At 37.3% G+C, this 21,243-nt stretch overlaps 1 protein-coding gene across 6 annotated transcripts in view; it reads left to right on the top strand.

The window, feature by feature from the left end:
* LOC107076750 (microtubule-associated tumor suppressor candidate 2-like) overlaps positions 1–21,243 on the top strand; it is a 206,970-nt gene that overhangs the window by 69,791 nt on the left and 115,936 nt on the right. For all 6 annotated transcript variants that reach the window (XM_069190185.1, XM_069190181.1, XM_069190182.1 and 3 more), the window contains one exon: positions 18,360–20,746. In XM_069190185.1, the coding sequence (XP_069046286.1) occupies positions 18,635–20,746 (2,112 nt within the window). In that variant the 5' untranslated portion in view covers positions 18,360–18,634. The remainder of the gene's footprint in view (positions 1–18,359; positions 20,747–21,243) is intronic.

Here is a 21,243-nt window from a genome sequence, read left to right as displayed (position 1 = left end):
CGTTATGGTTTTAACTTTCTGTTCCTGATTCCCCGCCCGGCCAGTCCCGACCTGGTTCATGGTTTTAATCCCTGGATGGATCTCCTGGCTTTGGACTCTACTCTTCTGTTTTGGATTCTCCGTTTGGACTTTGTCTTTGTTTGTTCGCCCTGGACTCACTTCCCCAGGACACCTGCTCACCTTGGACATGCCCCCCTGTCTCCAGATCCTCTCCCGCATGACTTTTTCCCCAGTGCATCTTCACAATTCCGGATCGTGTCGTCTGCATAGGGCCCAGAAAGAACTGCTCGTGACAATTGCTTTCAACTTCAAGATGGTTTTGCCAACAAATACTTCTTACTTGTTACTTGTTAACTCTGCATGCTTATCACTTTGGAACATTTCTGTGGTAAAATGCAGTTCTCCTTTTAGTTTTAAAAACTATCACACTGATAGTTTAAGTACATTTTACAGAAATGTTTGACAGATGTTTATTTACAATCTAATGACTCTAGATCGCAGTGAATGGAGTATCAATGATTCTAATACTGTACATCCATGTACTGTACTGTATGTTGTCTGGCTGTATGCTGAAATGGCAAGAAATTGGTTTCTTGTTGGCAAATGTAATTAGTCAAACCACTGGACAACCTTTTTGGAGTTTCCTTAACGCTAACGACCTACTGTATAGTAGCTGACCTAGAATTTGCCTACTGATATACTGTGCATGACCATCTGGTTAGACCAGGTAATACTGTACAGAAAATTAAGGGTAATATTAATTAGAACAAAAAATGCTAATTTTTTGTTCCTCAGTTATCAGTTTTTTCTAATCTGCTGCACGCTGTGTTTCTGCTAAAGAAAGTGTTAATTTGGAAAATAAAAACTGTCTGGTAGGAGGTACCCTATTAGCAGATTAGATATTGGTGCCTTTTTTGGTGATCACATACAGTATGCCAGCTATCTGTTAAGTGTGTTCAAACACATAACCTCTATTGAGGAGAGTGTTACTAAACAACAAGAGCCTATCTAAACATAAAAACAAGTCTGCTAGATGCACAATCAGGGTGAAAAGTTCAAGTAATGCATTAAAAGCTAAATTTCTCTACCTTTAGCTAAAGTGTTTTTTTTTCTGATGCTTTTGGATAGATTTTTTTAGGTGTTTAATAAATTAAAATTGCATGCTCAAAGCATGAGAAACTTATGTCCAGCAAACTAAACTTTGAACAGATTTCACGTGGGCAATTTCTTAATTCACAAAACAAGCTCTATGGTAAAAAAGTAATTGAGTATGTTGATCAAAATAATCTCTAATAATACTGAGAACACCACAAAGTGTTCTGCTGGTAGGTTGAATAATGACTTTATTGGATAGTAAAGATAGTAAAACAGAGGATGAGGATTTTGTTTTTTCAAAATGTGAATGGAAAGGTTTTGATATAGTTCCCTAGAATAGCTGAATATGTCTTCATTGGGGGTACTGTATGTGGGTTGAGGGGAGGCTTCATGCAATTGAAAGGTTTTATAATATTAGTACGAACAATTTGGGTTCCACCAGGAAGCTTCAAACAAAACATTACACTCAAACAAAAGAGAGCCAGAGAACCCTCTGTACTGTATACTGTAAATAGTTAGATCACCACAAATTATTCTTCTCATAGTGGATTCAAGGCAACATTAGTGACAGGTTGTGAAAAATAACCTTAATCTTATAATTATTACAGAAATGTACAAGATTATAAACTTAAAAGAAAAAAAAGTTAGAGAAAGCCTTTAATATTAGAATTACATTTAACCCGTGTTCAAGAATGCCATCTTATACAGTATTTGACTCCAGAATGACAGAAAGGTGGCCACTCTGACTCTTAAGATTGACTTTAAACAGTTTTTTGCAGGTCATCTTCCGAATACTGCGTCTGAGAAATACATTGCTATACAGTATGTGGAAACTGTAGAGATGGGTTTGTTTACAAACTTAAGCTTTAAAAAATGTATAGAAACCAGTTTGCCTGAACATTCAACCAGTGGCCTTCTGGACAGAAGAAATATACAGTGTATAACATGTTGTGTGTTTATGCCTGTGTGTTATTGCTGTAATGTGGTTTGATGGCAGTCTGTTTTGTCTCAGTAGAAATTATGCAGCACATTCTTCATATCAGAAATGCCTGTTCTGTACTTCAAAGTATAAGTTTCTTGTACATAATGTATTGATAGTACTTTAATTTAAGTTTGATCTTCCCAGATTAACTGTGGTTTAGGCTTATGAAGGAGCTTTCATTCTTCTGTAAATCGTCTATTTTTGTTGCCTGGAATATGAGACACATACTGTAATGGTCCATTAGGCACATATTTGTTTGGTATGATTGGCTACCTGTCAAGATGATTAAGTGTACGATAGCATCTCACAGTCTTGACAGACAATTCAGGTACTGTAATTAATTTCATGCAGCTGATTTAAATTTGACAACAGGTTTGCAAATTTCCAGCAGAAAGCAAGTGGAGAGAATTGTAAGTGAAATTTTCAGCACAATAAATAGAGATAAAATCATCAAGTGTCTCAACTTTAATTAGTGTCTCACTGTTGGTTTCACGGGAACTGGAGAGTGCCCCATCCTTATGAAGGCATATAATAAGAGGTGTGCATCACACACTTAGATATGCTTCATTAGTCACTTTGAATATCTTAAGAACCACCAGTACACAGCTCTGTTTTTGTGCAAGCCAATGTGTAAGTGTTGTGATTGTTGTGTGTGTACTTCCCAAATCTGTAACTCTGGTGTCAATATATTTGTATGTACTGTATACTGCCATGGAAAGTTCAGACTCATTACCATACTGTACATCATTGCCAGGCTGTTACAGTCTGGTTTGCGTTTAGGGACCTCTAAGGAGAAAAAAAAAGCTGTATAGAGTGGACAGCACAGCTTCCAAAATAACCGCCTGTGGCTTACCATCTGTTGCTATCTACAGAATTCAAGACATATATATCAGAAAACTAAAGATTATCAATGACCCCTCCCACCTGTCCTTTCCCTTGTTTCCTGTGAAAAGAAGGTTAAGATGTATCAAATCTAGAGCAGAGTGGTTCTGGAAGAGCACCTATCTTGAGGCCATTCATTCTTTTAACTCAACACTATTGTAGAAGTATGTATTGGTAATTCCATCTTCACTGTAATGTAGCATTGTATTATATTTCTAATATGATATGTGTATGTTATTTGTTATCACCTCAAAAAAAGTCTTACAACGCAAAGGTTTTGTATGACAATAATGTTGACTACCTTGGTGTATTTTAATATCACAATTCTAGCAGAGGTGTTCTCAGAAGTGTAGGATAATAGATGGCATTTGCAAGAAAAAGGTGAGGAATGTGCCTAAGCCTTGCTTTAATAATTCAGTGTAATTTTATTAGTGTGGGTGCTAGGTTTTCTGTGACATTTAATAATTTTGCTTCCAGTCCCCTTCAGATTTAGTCACACTCCTGATGAAGTAGAGCAAAGTACATCCTATAGCAGAATGAGTTATGGATTGGATAATGTATCCAAAGCTTTGTAGCTTACAAATTCGAAAAATGTTATAATTGGATTGTTACAACTACACAGAGCAAAGTCATTTTTGCTCTCTCTGTACATTGCTAGTAGGGGCTTTTATCTACAAGGCCCATTTAAGCTAAAATACTGAATCCAGCACCTACTAGTACCTTCACAATTCATTTGAAATTAATAAGGAGGAGATCACTAGCATGTTTAGTGAGAATATTGGTCACGGATCCTTGTCTCTTAGAGAATTGAAGAAGAATAGTAAAGGAGTTGTTCTAATCAATGCACAGGAATCCATAAGGATTTTAGCTACAAAAAATGTAGTTTGGGGATAGTGAACCTAAAAAATAATAAAATTCTTTCTTTTTATCAGCATACACTGATTTTCTGTCTTTTTATTCAGTGCTTTGCAAATTTCAGGAACCAAAGAAGTGTCTCCTATAGGAATGCCTTTTAGATTTTTTTTTAATTACCCTGTTTTTAATTCTGTATCACAACAAGGGTGCTGACATGTAAAAGCTGATTAGAAGTATAGAAGAGAAAAAAGTAGTAACTTCACTTTCCTTCTGTCCTTTTTCAGTCACCCTCTCGTACACCGTGGTTTCTGGGGTTAAATTAGCTTCAATCAAAGAAAAAAAATTCCGTAGGATTATAGATTTAGATAAGCATTTTACCCCTCTCTGACTCTTCCACTTTGTGAGGCTTTCATGCAGATCATTATGGTAGTTGACAATTTCTGACACACTTAAATAATGGAAAAAACAACAGACAACACTGCAGTAGTCAGAGTTTTAACCTGGGCGGTAGACCATTCATCCATTAAATTGTTTCTGTGTGTAGAGGGGAAAAAGAAGAATACACTTCTATTATTTATTTTTCTCCTTCGAAAGGTGTTGTTCTCTGTCTGATAACTCTAAAGGACAATATTGCCTTCCTTTGTCCAATATAAAAACACGATTATAAAAGATATAAAAAATCCTAAATATGATTTAAGAGTTTGTGATGCAACAGTACTTACCAGCATGAAGGGTATAAGAAATGAATAAGCAGTGAACAACAGGTCCATGCTGAGTCAAGTAATATCACCCACCAAAGGACCCTTAGCAACCTAATCAATGTAAACCGACTTCATTTAACTCAATGGTTTATTCCAAAATTACATATTCATGGATGTCTGTTGTAGGGTAAAAGGCTTGGAAAAAAACTATTCTGAGAGATTAAATAACACATTTTACAATTAAATACTGAATGTTTGCTTGGAACACTCTATGGAGTAATGTACTAATGGACAGATGGGGACAGTATTATCTCCCAGCCCTACATAACTGGTAAAGCTAATGAAGCTGCATAACCATCAGTACCAGTGTAGCCGTTACTATATGTAATTAAGACAATAGTATTTTTCTTTCCATATTTCCATATAGTTAATCAAATTCAGGGTCACAGGGAAGCCAGAGCCTGACCCATGCTGGCAAACAACAGGTATGAAGTGAGCGCACCTTGGACTGGATGCCAGTCCATCACAGGCCAGGCAGACACTGGCACGCAAACTCACACCGGGACCAATTTGTCCAAGAAGCAAATTAACCTACCAATATTTTTTTGGCTGTGGGAGAAAACCAGAGCGCCCAGCGGAAACCCACTTGAACAAAGGGAGAACATACAAACTCCACACAGATAACACCTCAGGACTGGAATTGAATCCACAGGCCCAGTGCTGTGATGCAGCAATATGAACCACTGCACCACCATGCCACCAAAGACTCTAATTGTGTTGAAGATTGCAAGTGAGTTGTGTGTTGGATACCTCCTTTTAGGATTTATGAAATCCAGTGGTTCAGATGAGTGAGTGTGGTGCAGAAATATCCCGGATTCAAGTCTGAGCCCTGCTCTTGTCTTCCCTTATTTAACATTTATGGCTGTAACACCTACAGTGGGTCAGTTTGTGCTTCAGCTGGAGTCCTCTTTCTGTATCTTTGAATTAAATTTGTTCCAACTTCAACCTTCATTCAGCATCACCCAGCTGAAGCCGATAAATGGGGCTCTGGATCTGAGTTTTTTATAGGCTTTTAAAGAGGTGAGCTGCATTCTGCAGCATGTGTATCATGCTTATAAGAAAATAGACTTATAGGATTGCATGATGGAGGAAGTAAACAATCCTGGAATATTTTCAGATGCAAAATGTGCTGCTGTTCATTAGGAAGAACCTTAAATACTGTAATTATTTACTGTTCAGTAGCAGTGACTGGTGGCATCTTACTGGTGGTGCGTGGTGGAACCAGGTGCTTTTGTACTGTAGAATGCACAGTGTTTTGTTGCTTGGTAATGATGCCTGCAGTACTTCAAGTTTAAAAAAAAAGCTCTACTACCTTGAATATTCTTATAGTCTCCATTCACAGGAGGCATTTACATAATGGAAGAGAAAGTTGTCTTTGTACTGCTTGTGATGCACTGGTTCAGTTACAGTAAGTGTTCAGTTGTTGTCCTAAACTAGAGAGGCAAATAGAGTCTGCATAGTAATTATTAATCATTAAACACTCTTTTGTTTTATTTTCACCATTTAGTGAATTGATCATTCCATTGGTAGAATCATTTAGCTGATCTAGAAGCATAGTGACTTAGATCCGTACCAGTATTTGACTCAATAAATAAACACATAATCCAGGTTTCCAGCAGATAGTATCAATTTAATTTTTTTTCCCACAAAGCAGTGGAAATACATACATTTTATTAAATGACAATTTAATTCATTTTAAAAGCTTTATTATTCAACACTGGATCCTGATTTTAAATCAAGTCAGAAACTAATTTTATACAAAATATTGCTTAGAAAAGGTTAAACCTCTTACTACCTTCAGAAACCTACTGTATATAGCTTGAGATGTAGGGCCGGAGACTTGAACAAAGGTTATCCTACTCAAAATGACATTGTTGACACTATCGGGACAGTACAATTGAACTAGTTCAAGTGGGTAGCTGCGTCAGCATGCGTAGTGTGCAAAGAAACAAGCCATAGGTTTATTCCATGCTGAAAAGAGAAGAAAGCAAATACCACGTTTCGGCTGTGGAGATTTCTTGACACACTCGAAGAAGGCTGTGTTGAACTGTCTTTTAATTAATTAGCAAGTTGCACTGCAGAATGGTCTGTGTAATAGATGTTGGGTTCTGGACCAGTTCAGGTCACAAAAGAGTCAATATTGAGTTCAGGCCTATATTATTGTTGGCTTTGTTCAGGATTATTCAAGAAGTGGCATGTCAGTAACCAAGTGCTTTTAAGGTTGTATGAGTTTGAATACTTACTCCTTGACCAGGAGCCTATGAGCATCTTCTAATAGGGTGGGCCTGGCCAGTACTGAGAGGGGAGACCTACAAGGAAATCCATGTTGTTGTTGTATGTTGTGTTGGTGGACCAGTTTGTGACGCTCTACTTTTGAACCATAATTTCTAAACCTCAGTATGCTCATCAACGTCATGCATAGTATGCCTATCCCAGCAAGCAACAGGCTCAAGGCAGGATACATGGGACGTCAGTCCATTGCAAAGCACATACTGTATAGACACAAACACACACACCAGGACCAGCTTTCCCAGAAGCCAGTTAACTTGCTATGTCTTTGGACTGTGGGAAGAAATCCACATGAGGACAGGGAGAACATGCAAACTCCATAAATACAGCAACACAGTAATTGAACCCAGGGCCCCAGCACTGTGAGGCTGCAATGCCAATCACTGTTCCACCGTACACACTTCGCTATGTTGATTTTTTTAGTAGTTTTATGTTAAGATGGAGGTCTTGATTTGAAAGTTCCTGGAATTCTGAGATTAATTAAATTTCATTTGCAGTAATGGCCCCTGGTAATCACACAACAATGTCTTGGTGGCAGTGGTTTGATGTTCATTTTATGCATTGTAGGTCTATGTTGAATGGAGACACAAACACTTGTCTCAAACTTGAGACCGAAGCTCAATATTTCTTTTATAAAAATTACAAAGATTCATTTTTATTGTTACAAGTTTGATAACACTTTGCTGGTCTGGCAGAATAAGCAAGGCTCTAAAACGTTATATTCAGAAAAGCATTTAACACTCTTCGTTTCCTCTTTTTTTTAATTTGGGTAAAGAACCACTTACAGTACGCTTACATTTTGGTTAATTTGCTTGTTTGGTTTGCTGCCAAGCAATATGGATTTCTGCAGTATTGGTGCATGCATCAGATTACTTTTCATTGAGCCATCATTCTGAACACGCGTCTCAGCTTAGCTCAGCTTTATTGTATATCTAGTGTTATACCCCTGTGAGCCAGCAATCGATTCTTAACGTGTCATGCTATTGCCCTCGATTTCCCTCATAGACAGCTCTGCCGCATGACTTTCTCTGTATTAATCTTAATTAGGGAGAGAGCTATAAAGTTGTGTTTCAAATTAGTACGGAAAAACCAACTACCATCAATATAGAAGTAACATAAAGACTGAGGATGTAAACAGCAGGATGCAGACCAAAGGGTATTTGAATAGACACTAAAAATAATCTAAGGACCACTGATGTTACACACCTATCGATGTTCTCCTGTTCACTCTCTGAAATCAGTTTTAAGAGGTATTATACAATGGTAACTGAAATAAAGAGGGGATAAAGTATCCTTAATTTTTAACTCATTTTTTTAGTTCATTAATCTGGTTTCAGGTGACCCTTAGATTTTCCTTTGAGTGTCTTGTTCATCTTTGACAAAGGTTTATTTTAAGAATGAGCCTAGAAGAAAATAATTCAAGCCCTTTTTTGTGGCACTGTGAAAAAGATGAAAGGGAGAAAAATGTATAATGTGAAAGTAAGGTGACTTGAAGGGAAAGAGATGTTGAGGTGACATTCACCTGCCATAAGAAAGCTGCATAGTCAGACTCCTTACCCAGGGGAAATTGTCAAAGGTTAATTACAGACCCTAATTGTCAGGCACAATAATACTGAACTTTTATCAGAAGGGGTAGACGGTTTTGTTTGAAGTTCAGCCTCAGTGGAGCTGTGCTAAATCTAGATTAAATTCTGCAACCAGCAGAAGAGCAGTTCCAGTTGCAGGCGGTGACAATTATTTAAGGTTTTAAAATGGATTCTGAGCCATGACTATATAATGTTAAAGGAGTAATGTACTGTACAGTACCAGCCCTTTCACTGTAATACAGGTATGTCTTTAATACCTTACAGTAAATCTGTAGTAAAGCATTTTGTTAAGATAATGATGTATAATACAGGGTGTAGTGAGAATGTGCTGTAAAAAACAGGATTAGTGTGGGGAAATGTCTCTGTAGATATTGACTTCCTAGTGGTTTCTAGCAAAGCTGCTTTGCTTTCCCTGCACATTAAAGGGCTGACCACACTTCAGTGTTTTTTTTTTCTGCAGGTTTTGCTTCATCGATTGTATTCATACCTTAAAGTCTGGTCTGTTTTCCACAACACTGAAGAGAAAAATATCCATCAATCTGTAACCCAGGAAAAATCTGCAAATAAAAGTACTAATCTTCATTGTCAGATGTCCAATGGAAAATGTTAACTGCATTGATTTAAAAATAAAAATTATTTTAATTATTTGAATTTTTGTAGTTCCCTAGCAGATAGTATTACATTTTTTCAATTATGTGACACATGTGACAACTTGTCTAGAAATCAGTTAACAATAGTATCCGATAAGTGATTGTTCTTACTAATATCATGAGTAAATAATGATCTTTTTAGTTTGAAGAAAATTAACCTGCTACAAGTTACACAGAACTTAAAATGCTCAAACATTTTCACAGTCCTCTGCAGTTTCACTTAACTTTCGGAATTCTTGTAGATTCTTAATTGTGGAATATTCTGTTCTGCAATAGTGCATTTATACTTCCATAGAACAACAGGCTTTTTCTGAGGTGAAGAATCGGGGCATGGGAACTTTATCTAATCGCACAATATACTGTGCGTTCCACAGGAAAGAAACATTATCACTTTTTGTATGCGACAACATCAAAACACTTATAGAAATATCATCACAAAGTGTTAGAAAAATCTAAGTATAGGAAAATAGAATAAAGAGAGTTGTTCATAATTCATTTTGTTTTTCACCAGCTCTGCATTTCCAGTTTACAAAGAAGATCCATAGATCATAAACAAAGCATGTGCTGTTCCATTACCCTGCTGCAAGTAAAGTGTTAACTAATTGAACTATTTATCCAATAATTTTGTATCATGGTTAAATTAAAATTAATATTTAATTAATTTCCGGTGCCAAACTATATAGAAACAACTTATCAAGATCAATTGAATGTTTTCTGTATCCTGTATCCCTCAGACATTAGCATTAGCTTTTAAATATGCATTCATGAGTTAAAAGGAAAAAAAAAAACAGGAGGCAACAGATCCAAATTCTGGATTTCAGGCAAATCTAACATGCAAAAATAGCAAAGCATACTCTATAAGCTATATAAGCATCCTGCTGTTAGAGAAGTGCGTTTGTAGTTCAAACAGCAACCAATGGGTTAAGACCAGAGACATACTGACTTTGTCAGGATATATTTGTCTAAAAGGTATTCTGCATTCAGCGTGCCTTGCTGGAGACAACTGTATTCGCTTGGTCATAATAACTTTCCACTGATTTTTGTTCACTGCAGTTCTTTTCTGTACTCAAGTACTGTATCTGATTTTTTTGGATTGGTAGCACGTCTTTCTTAAGGATGTGATGTACTGTACTTCATATGAGAAGCACTTGGTCTTATAATTTGGAATTTTGTGTTTGGGGAAGTGCTTTAGAGGGAACACAGATTAATGCCAAGGAAATGACTTTTTATGTTGCTGCAGACATGCTAAATTGAAGAAGCTGCACTGGAAACTGCATAAGCACGGCTGATTCCATGAAAGGGTGTTTTGGGGAGTACAGCAGGGAATTTTCATCTGCTCTCATTGCATGAGCATGGTCCATTAAATAACAGTCTTGGAGGCCACATCCAGAGCTTCAGTGCTAGAGAGTAGTCTGGTTTATTCCACATTTACAGTTTGACAATCAACTCTACAGTCAAAGTGAATGATCAAATTTAAGAAACAACATGTGAAAATTAGATGTTTAAGTTGTTGAACAAATACCGGAATATTAATATGGAACAAAAAATAATTTCAGAGATGGAAAGTGCAAAGTGTAATTGTAAAGTGAGGGATTTAAGGAAAATATGAGAAAAGACATCTTGGAGCAAGATAAAACAGATTTGAAAGGTTTTGTACCCTTTTCACATTAGGTAATAAGGTTGAAGAACCTTGTACAGTATGTTTGGAGAGAAGCACAGCCTCTTTAAGCCTTTATGGAAGTGTTGTAAGTGGATAATGTTTAATGAAATTAAAATAATGACATCCTGTAGCTCTCAAAGAACATAGATGGCCATTCTTCACTGACCTGAACAGACTAAATAAACTCCCATGTGTTCCAGGTCTTTACAAACTAATAATTTAAGGGGTGATCTCTAAAACCTACTGGTCTATGGATCTCCAGTACTATAGTCAGCTATCCTTGAAGTACAGTAATAAAGGGCAGAAGAAACAAGATAGCAGATAAGGAGTTATGTGTCTAGAGCTGAACCATTTCTGGGCACAGTGTTGTATAACTAAATAATATCAGATGCAGTTGTCTGGTTCGCTAAGGTGAAGGAAAATCAAGTTCAGGAACTCCAGAGATTAGCAGCTAGTAAGTTTATGGTTATTATTTCATGGCAGTGGAGAATCATCAAGGGAAATAACTCTCAGTTGAAACAATCAGGATGTGGGGCAGCTTTACAAACAGGACAGGTTAGGTATTATTATTATTGTTATGATTAACTAGTTATTTATTTTATTACATGTTCCTGAAAGTGTATTTTGCCAACCTCTTAATCACTGTGTGACAAAACCTTGTCAGTTTTGAGTGGTACATTCACATTATGTAGTAGTGGAGGAAAAATTCAGAGATATACTAGCTCAGCCATTCAAACATGGTTTGATCATGAATGTGCTAGAAAGAAACAGGTGACATTTTAACTTATTGATCAATCTTTGTTAATTCTTATGGAGTCTCTAACAATTATAAGCACATTATTTTGAAAGCTCAAAATGTTTAATTAAAAGGTGTTTAGTGGAAAATAATGCAGTAAGACAATTGTGCAGTCTTCCTTCTGTTTCCTTCTGATTAAGTGCTGTGGACAAATGTCTTTAATACACAAATGTAGCATCATGAACTCTACCACCACTGAATTAGTAGAACGATTTTCTCTTTAAAACTGACTAGACGGTATTGACTATTGAGTATGGCTCAGATGGCGAAAAAATACCACTGCCAGATACAGACTGAATTTTTGGATACAAATGCTATTGTTATTATTGTTGTTATTTCTAATATCTGAAGCACAGATTGTTGTTTTTTATTTATTAATTAAGGAAGAAATGATGACTGAGAGTGGCAGAAAAAGATTATGCCATCTTTATAATTGTTTTTAAAAAATTACAATGAAAACTGGGGATGCCTAATTTTCTTCTACCCCATTATTAGATCTAGTCAGATTGCACCCCAGTAGTGCCTCACTCTCCTTGAGCAGAAAAAGTACATTGTGAAATGAGACAGATATCAGCCTTTTACTGTAAATTGAGAACTGATCTGTATTATTTTGTTAATCATGGAAAGGAAAATGTTAAAGCTAAAAGTCACTTGACTGTTATGATATTAAATGTGAAAACTAAAATTAGATTAATATTAATACTAAAAGTAGAGGGATCTTATTTAAGATCACACAAAACAGTTAGTCAGTTCACACGAATATACTTTCAATATAATGAGGACACTATAGTACAAGGATATTTGAATATTGTTTTGTAATTATTTCTTCAATGTATTACATTCCAAGCACTTTTGAGGAATGCGCAGAGAAAGCTGAAGTGATCTTGTGGCTGATTTACTCTTTCATATTTTCATCATTTACTTTTTGTCAGTGTTCTCCACACATGGCTCCTACCATCTTGTACACAATGTCATGTTCTTCCTCTCCAGCTTCAGACTGGAGTGGTGTCCTGCTGCTGTACCATCTGGAAAATGAGTGATTTGCAAAAGTCACAGCTGTCTCCATAGATAAATGCAAAATTATAAAGAAAAAAATACCTTTTTTTCTACCCTTGAAAATTTCTTTCTGGTGCCTCTGAAGAAAATCCACTTCAACTGCGGATCAGAAGTCTGAAAGGGACAAACTGTGTGGAGAATGAATGTTGCACATTTTCTTGGCCTGTTGCTGCACTGCCACCCATTGCCCATCACAGGAGGCATGAGGAAAGCAGACATTAAACTACAAACGTTTACTCTAGGGCCGCTGTCTGACACTCGCTTTGACTTTAATAACTGGCTTTGATGTTAAAAGGAGTCTCCAAACTTTTTTCAGGATTATATTTGGTTCATGACTGTAATAATAAAGTCAAAGAAACTGAAAATATTTTGTCTGTGTACTGTGTGTTATATTTTACAGTATGTGTACTTTGTGGAAAAAAAAAGGAAATATAAAGAAGAAAGAGAAACACAGCAGACATGACCCAGTAAAGCGAGAGTAAACCTAAATTATTATAGGCTGTTAAGCAAAATATAACACTTTTAACACTGAGAAAGTATACCACAGATGTGGTGCTGCTTTCTCATCCATGGTGCGGAGACTGACCATCTCAGTCAGAAAGCCTGCATCAGCAAATCTCAGATTGAGTTTTATACTATACTCAGGCAATAAGCCGTTACGATAATCAGGTATCAAGAAGACCCTTCAATGTCTGTGTAACCAGGTGAATCTTAAAGTCCATTGTTAATTTCACGGGGATCCAGTGAAATTTACAGAGTATTAATTTGCATATGGACCACAGAATTCTGGATAAAATGAAGCTACTTAGTAATTTTGCAGATAACCAGTAAGTAAGGCATTACAGTAGTCTAATCTTGATTAAATAAAAGCATGTATCTATATTTATGCATCATCTAGGCAGAGCAAGTCTGTACAACCTTCTGTTTTGGCCTACATCACTTTAGTTGAGCCCTGTCTCTTCAGAAAGAATTGGAATCACTCTTGGCTCTGTTAAATGTCATCCAGTGTCAGGGGCTAGAATACCATGGACATAAAGGCTCTTTCATTCATTAGGAACTTTAGGTTAAGAAGAAAAGAATGTTTTCTGTTTTTTTTTTCCATTTTCCTTAATAAAACTGCCATTTGATAGAACCCGTTGAGCACTTCCTCAGGTCTGGTATGAAACCATCTGTTATTAGTTCTCAGATTTTTAATCCCTACTCCTGTCTCAGTGTTACAGTAACCATATTCAGTGTTACAGTATATTGCTCATTATAAAGCTTAGTAATGACATAACAGATGTTCCAGATGTGCTTCATTATTTTTCTGTTCAGTACTAATATGCATTTTATTATTCAGTCTTTTAAAAAAACTATTGTTGTATAGGAACATGTGTACAGTATATAGCCCTTTGCTGCAATTAACTCTAAATGTATACATTATTATGTAGAACAGATTTTGTGTAGTAATTTACAGTATGTGACACATTTTACATTTTTTTAAATGCAAGTATTTATATATATTATTTTAATGCGGTGATTTAAAAACAAATCTAATTGTGTTAAGGATAACAGGTGAATCTGGGTTGAGGAGAGCATGAAGCAACCAAATACTGAAATCTCTCACTGGTTTATGATGAATTACAGCATGATGCAGGCAGACAGGTTCATTGGAGATGATTCTCTTGGGACATGTTCTTGTACATTGTGGAGAAATTACCTACTGGAGTCGTCACAGACACAAAGTTCATAGGGGGAACCCTGGTCTGATTTTAAGAAACCATTAAGACTATTTTTCTTGGAAAAGAAACTGAAGGAGTTTTATAATTAGGAGATTTATTTCAATTTAATTAAACTAAATTGCATTACAAGTGTTCTGGCAATGTATAAGTTTAAGTTAGTCACAGTCACAAAATGCCTGGACTAGAAGTGCTAGGACAACTGTCAATATCCCTGCCCTTCCATTTTACTACAGTACAGTATATAGATCAACAGGCATGGGTGAACACTGTTTCTATGCAGTTGATTATATAGAAGATTAAACATGATTTCCCTATTCTTCATTTATTTCCTGCCTAGTCTATTTACATCCATCCTAAGGAACAACGTTCTCCTTTGTTTTGCTGAATAAGATGACAATGTCAGACTGTCAGTGGAAACAGAAAGGTCATACAGTACTGGTGTACCATAGCTTGCTTGTTGCTTCTCAGCAGTTTCAAAAAAAGCTGAGGGTAATGTCACATGAATAACTCTTGACTTAACACTTAACCTCTTGAAATAACTGAAAACTTGACATTATTTTAAACAATGTAGAATCACAGCTACCTTTTAATACAATGGTTTGTCTCCAGAGCATGGTTGTTTTGTTCCTAAAACAAATTGAGATGCACTAGCTGGGACAAAGGGAATTGCTAGTGAAAGTAGTGAAGGTTGTCAGGCAGTTTTGTAATGTTTAATGATATTGCTGTGATTAAACATAAATTCCTCATACATTCTTTTTCTGAGAAATCTATTTACTGTGTAGAAAACCAGTTGCATTTTGCGGCAACTGTGTCCTGATTTTCTTAATTCTGTCAATGTATTGACTTTAAATAAATTGAACTTTATTTGAGATCACTCAAATCCATATTGTATATTCACACAAGAGTTTCAGCAAAGTTTTGTCTACATTGTAGTTGTAGTTCACTGTACATCTTGGGTTGGATTTTGGAAAACAAAATCTGCCTTTGCAGCTCAATTCTTTGTTTACAGAGATAGACTTGTGTGTTGCAGTGATTTCAGAAATTCTATTATTGTGGACTTAAAATAAAAATTGTGTGTGTCACTGACAGCTCAATTTAGCAGCAAAATGTTAATGGCAGTCATGATGCAGTGTTAGACGAAGGTTCTGATTTTCTCAAATTTAAGTTAAAAGGGCTTCTTTCTACATGATTTCAGGCAATGAAATTTAATTTGTATATCATCTGATTTTACTTTAGTATAGTGGAAGTATAATTGCAGACAACTGGATGTTTTTAAAAACCTTGACATTGATTGTTTTTGAAGACCATGCGCTGGTTTTAGATGCTAGACTACATTTAAAAAAAGATAAGAAATTGGCAAATAATTGAGGAAAAAAAGAACTTGAAATGGTTCTTGCACGTGTCTGCAGTAGTACAGTAGTACAGTCGAGTAGTACAGTAGTTTTTAAAAGCACTTTTCACAAGCATGCCTCTAACAGATAGCTTCCAGTGTGCTTGCTCTACATTTAGCAATGTCGATTCAGTTGTTCATTTGTTTGTCACCAGATAGAATTAAAAATGAAATTTGCTTGTGTATGTCTGAGCAAAGAGTTCTTAGATGACGAAAAAAAGGAATAAGGTTTGGTTGCACTGAAAAACAAACCTTTTGATGTTATTTTTTCAGTAGCATGATTTACCACGTTGTAAATTTCTCCAAGTTAAACATTTGTCTAGATTTTGCATTGGTTTATACCACTGTGTACATACAGTATGTAGTAAATCCATTCTTCATTTTGTAACCTTGATTTTGTCATGTTTTGTCGATTATTTATCTGCACCTGGTAATATTGAAACACACATTAAAGGATTATGTGGGTTTTGTCTTATGGTTCTACATACATATAAGGATCGACATTATTGCTTAAAAAAATGCTTAAGTGGGAATTGTTATTAGACCTATAATCCTGGTCTCAGTGGGAATCACCAGAGGTTTCAAACAGGATTTTTCAGCTATAATGAGACAAGGCTGATGAGGCTTATAAACTGAATATATAGGAGAGCTTTACTAAGATTATATCTCTGTGAGGGCAGGAAATCTACTTTGCGTCTTTGGATTTATCTGTTTTTTAAGCAGCATATTGTTTTCCTTGAGGGAAGAAATTAATTGCATTTTTTTCTTTTGTCACTTTCATTGCCAAAGGTCTTTGTTCTCTTACTTTAAGACCTCAGGGATGTATAGTGTCTTGCAAAAGCAAAAGCAAAAGCAAAAGCTGCTTTAAAGTTGGGAGTAGTGATGCTTTGAAGTTGCAATTAATATTTGTTATATACTGTACTGTACACAACCTACTCCACACATTCTAATGATAAAAAACAAATAGATAATGTGAAAGAATTAGTTGAATAGCTTCTGTGTGTGTGCAATAATAGTGTTTCTTATGATTTCATAATAAAAACAACTGTTCCTGTGAGGTTCTGTGGTCAGTTGGTAAATACTAAAACATGAAAACCCTTCAACGCAAGGTTTCAGGTTATAAAATCAAGTTTTTGAAAAGGACAGATCAGGAGAAGGGTACAAAAATTATTTAAGTTTCTGAATAATCCCTGTGAGGATAGACTACTCAATTACCTAGAAATGGAAGGTTCATTTTAAGTTAAAAAAATCATAGAAATTAAAAAAGAATTAGAACATAAAAAAGAACATTATATTGTTACATCAATGGAAATAAATTGTTTTATTTTCATAACCTTCTCTACTTATCACCTATCTGCCACAAAACAAGATACTGTCTCACCTCGCCTTGCTTGAACTAATGAGTCCCATGCATCTTGTCTTGCTTGAGAAGGTATCTGTCATATGTAAATTGCTGCATTTTCCAAAACCCAAAATATTCTGAAGCTCAGATTGTTCCTTATTTCATGCATATGTTTATGTGCACATGCACATTTGAAGAAGGCTCCATAGCTATAACAGTTCTTTTGTTTTTCCTTTTGATTTGATACAAGATTTGTAATACCATTTGATTATATTACAGGTAACAAGTATCCTACTGAATGACATACATGCCATTAAATGTCTGTTAAACATTGTTTTGTAAATTTGGCTACAAGTGGCCAGTTTCTGCACTAAGAACACTCAATAGGATCAATAGGATCTTCATGACTCTCCTTTATCTTTTCTCATCTTGCCGTCATGTGCAGCCAAATCGAGAGGTTGCCTGAAGCAGATGTCCGGTGCCTTGGTACCATTATAGGATTCATTACGGAAAAGGAAGAAATAACTCCTAAAATACCTATATATGCAGTGAAATCTCTATGGTGTTTTTATGGATAAAGACAGTTTGGCACCTGACAGATGATCTCCCTGTGATAGCAAATTTCATCATACAGATAGAAAGTGCTACTACTGCTACTTTGGAGATGTTAGTGTCACTTGGACAAGAAGTGACAAGCACGTGGCAAAAAATGTGGCTGTAAACACTGAAATTGTAGTTAATCTTGACTTTCTAACAATTATTCCCGGTAGAGTGCAACAAAGCACTAGCTTGACTGTTTGTTTTTGTTTCAGTACAAATTTTCTTGTGTCCAGGTGGTTGAGTATAATAATGTGACTATTGGACCAAACAACAGCCACATGACAGAGGTCACACCAAAGGTCAACAATCACTATCAGTTTAACAACAAACTATGGCTAAGGATCTCCACATGTGGCTGGAAGGTTGCCGGTTCAAATCCTGTGGCCGGCAGAGGAATCATACTCCATTGGGCCCCTGAGCAAGGCCCTTAACCCCAACTGCTCCAGGAGCGCTGACCCTGCGCTCTGACCCCAAGCTTCTCTCCATGTCTTTCTGTTTGTGTCTCATTAAGGGCAAGCTGGGGTATGGGAAAAGTCGAATTCCTAATGCAAGAAATTGTATATGGCTGATAAAGTGATCTTATCTTATCTTATTACTGTAGCACTTTTTTGACCAACTGAGGCTTGACACATTTGATGCTACACGATACCAAGGTGCAGGCTTCTCTTACAGATGCACTTTCTTATCATTACAGGTCACGTCAACGGGCCAGTTGCTGCACTAAGGGCACTTAACAGAATCTTCACTGCTCTCCTTTATCTTTTGTCATCATGCCGTCAAGTGCAGCCAAATAGAGAGGTTGCCTGAAGGCCGCACTGGAACACTAATCTGAGATCAAGAAAGATGTGAAATCCGACAGCCTAATCTAAGGGAAAAAGCACTCACAGTAGCCTACTGTTAATGGATTCATAGTTAGGCACAGCTGTTGGAAGCTTCTGCCGGAACAAGTGAACACCATACGGACAGAATATGAGTCTACAGGGCGAGTTAGGTGGGTCTTATGACAGCAGCCTGCAGGACAGCAGAGGAGAAATTAAAAACAACAATAAGCAGGCCTTTGTAACTTCAGGTGATGCCAATGCCAATGAAATCCCAGCAGAAGATAGTTGCAATGAGGACGGGGGTGGCACTTGTAAAGGTGGGACTGGTGATACTGTTACTATCCCCCCTCTGGTGTCGCAAACCGAAGATCAGGACAAAATCATCATCTGGGGGACAGACTCCCAATGCGATGACCCAGACTTAGAGGAGTTTGAGCTGCTGGAATGCCAAGAGCTAGAGGCCTATTTGGAAGAAGAAGGTACAGGTATGTTCCTGGAGTCGGACTCTGCTTATTCTCAGCACACTGCCTGTTCTTCTCCTCAGATGGCTGCAAAAATTGAGGTAAAAGGCGACACGTGTTCTGCCCTGTCATTTAAAAAGAGAATAGCTCAAGGCCCTGGGCAAATGGCACCTGAGGTTAGCTCAGAAAATGATATAATCGTTTCCTGCATTTCTGCATCATCAACTCCCAGTAGAGGCTTAGCAAGCACACTGGACAGCTCTAGAAGAACACAAACAGTGGATCCTCAGCACACTCCACCTGAAGCACTCAGTATGACCTCGGAAGACACTCTTGCTTTTCTATCCAATGTTGCTACCTCAGTGAAGAGCAGGAGATCCCAGATGATTGCGAACCCTCCCGTTGGAAGCACAAAGCAATCTGACAATAGTGCTCAAAATCTAAACTCAAAATTTCAGTCTCAGGAAGTCCTTTATAAAACAGAAGCACAGCCAGAACAAAGGTATTCAGGCCAGAGGATAAAGATGAGCCCCTGTGAGGGTCTTACAGATTCACAGACAAGTGTAACTGAGTTAACATCTGGACAGCATGAACAAAAGGCTGTAGATTCAGCCATAACAGAGGGAAAGCCCAATCCCAGTTTGAAAGATGGGTTTTGGAAGGGGCATTCATTTACTACAGCAGCATTACCGGGTCAAGGGAAGGACTCAGAAGAAGACACATCACATCAATCAGTCCAACCCAGGCCACATACTTCTGACACTGGCAGGGTGCAAAATGCATCAGGACACAGCTCAGACGAGAGCAGAATATCCCCAAGTGCTGAAACCACAGTGCATAAAGCCAGTCATAAGGACAGTTTCAGGGTTTCTCAATCTTTTGGTATACCCACCGTTGAACAGGCTGAACTCTCTGGCAGTCTGTCATTAAAAGGACATGCCGATATAATAGAAGGCCCCACCTTTGATCAGTCTAAAGGCCTTCATAAGCAGGGCTCTGGTGAATATGTTTCTGGTGATGGGGAGGTTACTATGGCAGACCCATTCACTGCTGATAAAAAGCAACAGCTGGGAAAGAAATCATGTACAGAGCCCTCATCTGAGGCCCAAACAGGAGCCAAAAGCACAGGCTCGCCGCGAAGAAGACCCCTGTCTTCACCAGGAAAAGTGAGTGCCAGAGCACAGCCTGGGGAACCTGGTAACATTTCAAAAGAGCCTGTTTTGTTTTACAATGAGAGGCTCCATCCCGCTGGATCTTCAGTGGACAACCTCCAGATGTTAAACAGTGGCCTGAAACCACCGAGCAAGGTGTGTCTCAGCAGTGGAATCCCCAAACCCATCTTACAGCATCCTAGGACCTCTCTCCTGAACCGGGGAGAAACAGAGACGAGCTCTGGGAGCAAGTTAGAGGATAAGAATGAAGCAAAGTTCCCCCCTAAGCCAAAACACGTCAGGCCCAAAATTATAACCTACATTCGCAAAACACCACAAGTCAAGCAGCTGGATGGTGCTTATGATGTTGCCACCCTACCCTCCAGGCTTTCTACCTATACCAGCCCCCTGGCCAAAGAACCAAAACAAGTGAGCAGTGATCCCAAATCCTCTCCTGTGCTTAGTGCTTCCAACCTCCTGTATGACAAGTACCGCAATGAAATGCAAAAGGGCCGTTACTACTCTTCAGGGTTAATGGTGTCTGGAATCAAGCCACCCAGCCATACAGTTCCCCACAAGATGGTCGTGAAATCGGATAGTTTCTATGGAGAGCTGGCCGATAAGCTCCTACAGGACGTGGGTGGTGGGGTAAGACATTTTTTTAAAGATTCTATTTGTATAAATCAGGGATTCTCAAACCTAGTCCTCAAAAGCCCTTCTTGTTTTATTCCCAGCTGAGAATTTCATTGTTTGAGCGTACTGAACCCTTAATTGAACTATTTTCAAAAGAAGATCTTTTTTATAGCTCAATTTCACACTAAGTCAGTGGTTTCAGAAACAGTCTGCACTAGCCAACCAAGTAATTTATTATGCAGAATTCATGTTACCCTCAACTTGCGTAATAAATTGTTATTAGTTGAAACAATTGAAACAGTTGAAACAATTCTTAATAGGTTACTGATTGAATAATATACAGACAAAAGGTGGTATCCTACTGTATCAAGCACTTGCATGATAAGTATTCTTGGCTCTGCATCAGGCCAGTTGCTTATGTTCTAGTTGCCTGGTCATTTAATCTGCATGCCTAAATAAGAGGAGTTTTGACTCTGTGTATTTGGTAATCATAATGCCTAACCACCAAAAAC

This window comes from Lepisosteus oculatus, chromosome 5 (genome assembly GCF_040954835.1).
Source record: "Lepisosteus oculatus isolate fLepOcu1 chromosome 5, fLepOcu1.hap2, whole genome shotgun sequence".
NCBI classification, from domain to species: domain Eukaryota; kingdom Metazoa; phylum Chordata; class Actinopteri; order Semionotiformes; family Lepisosteidae; genus Lepisosteus; species Lepisosteus oculatus.
This window is presented reverse-complemented; position numbering and strand designations above follow the sequence as displayed.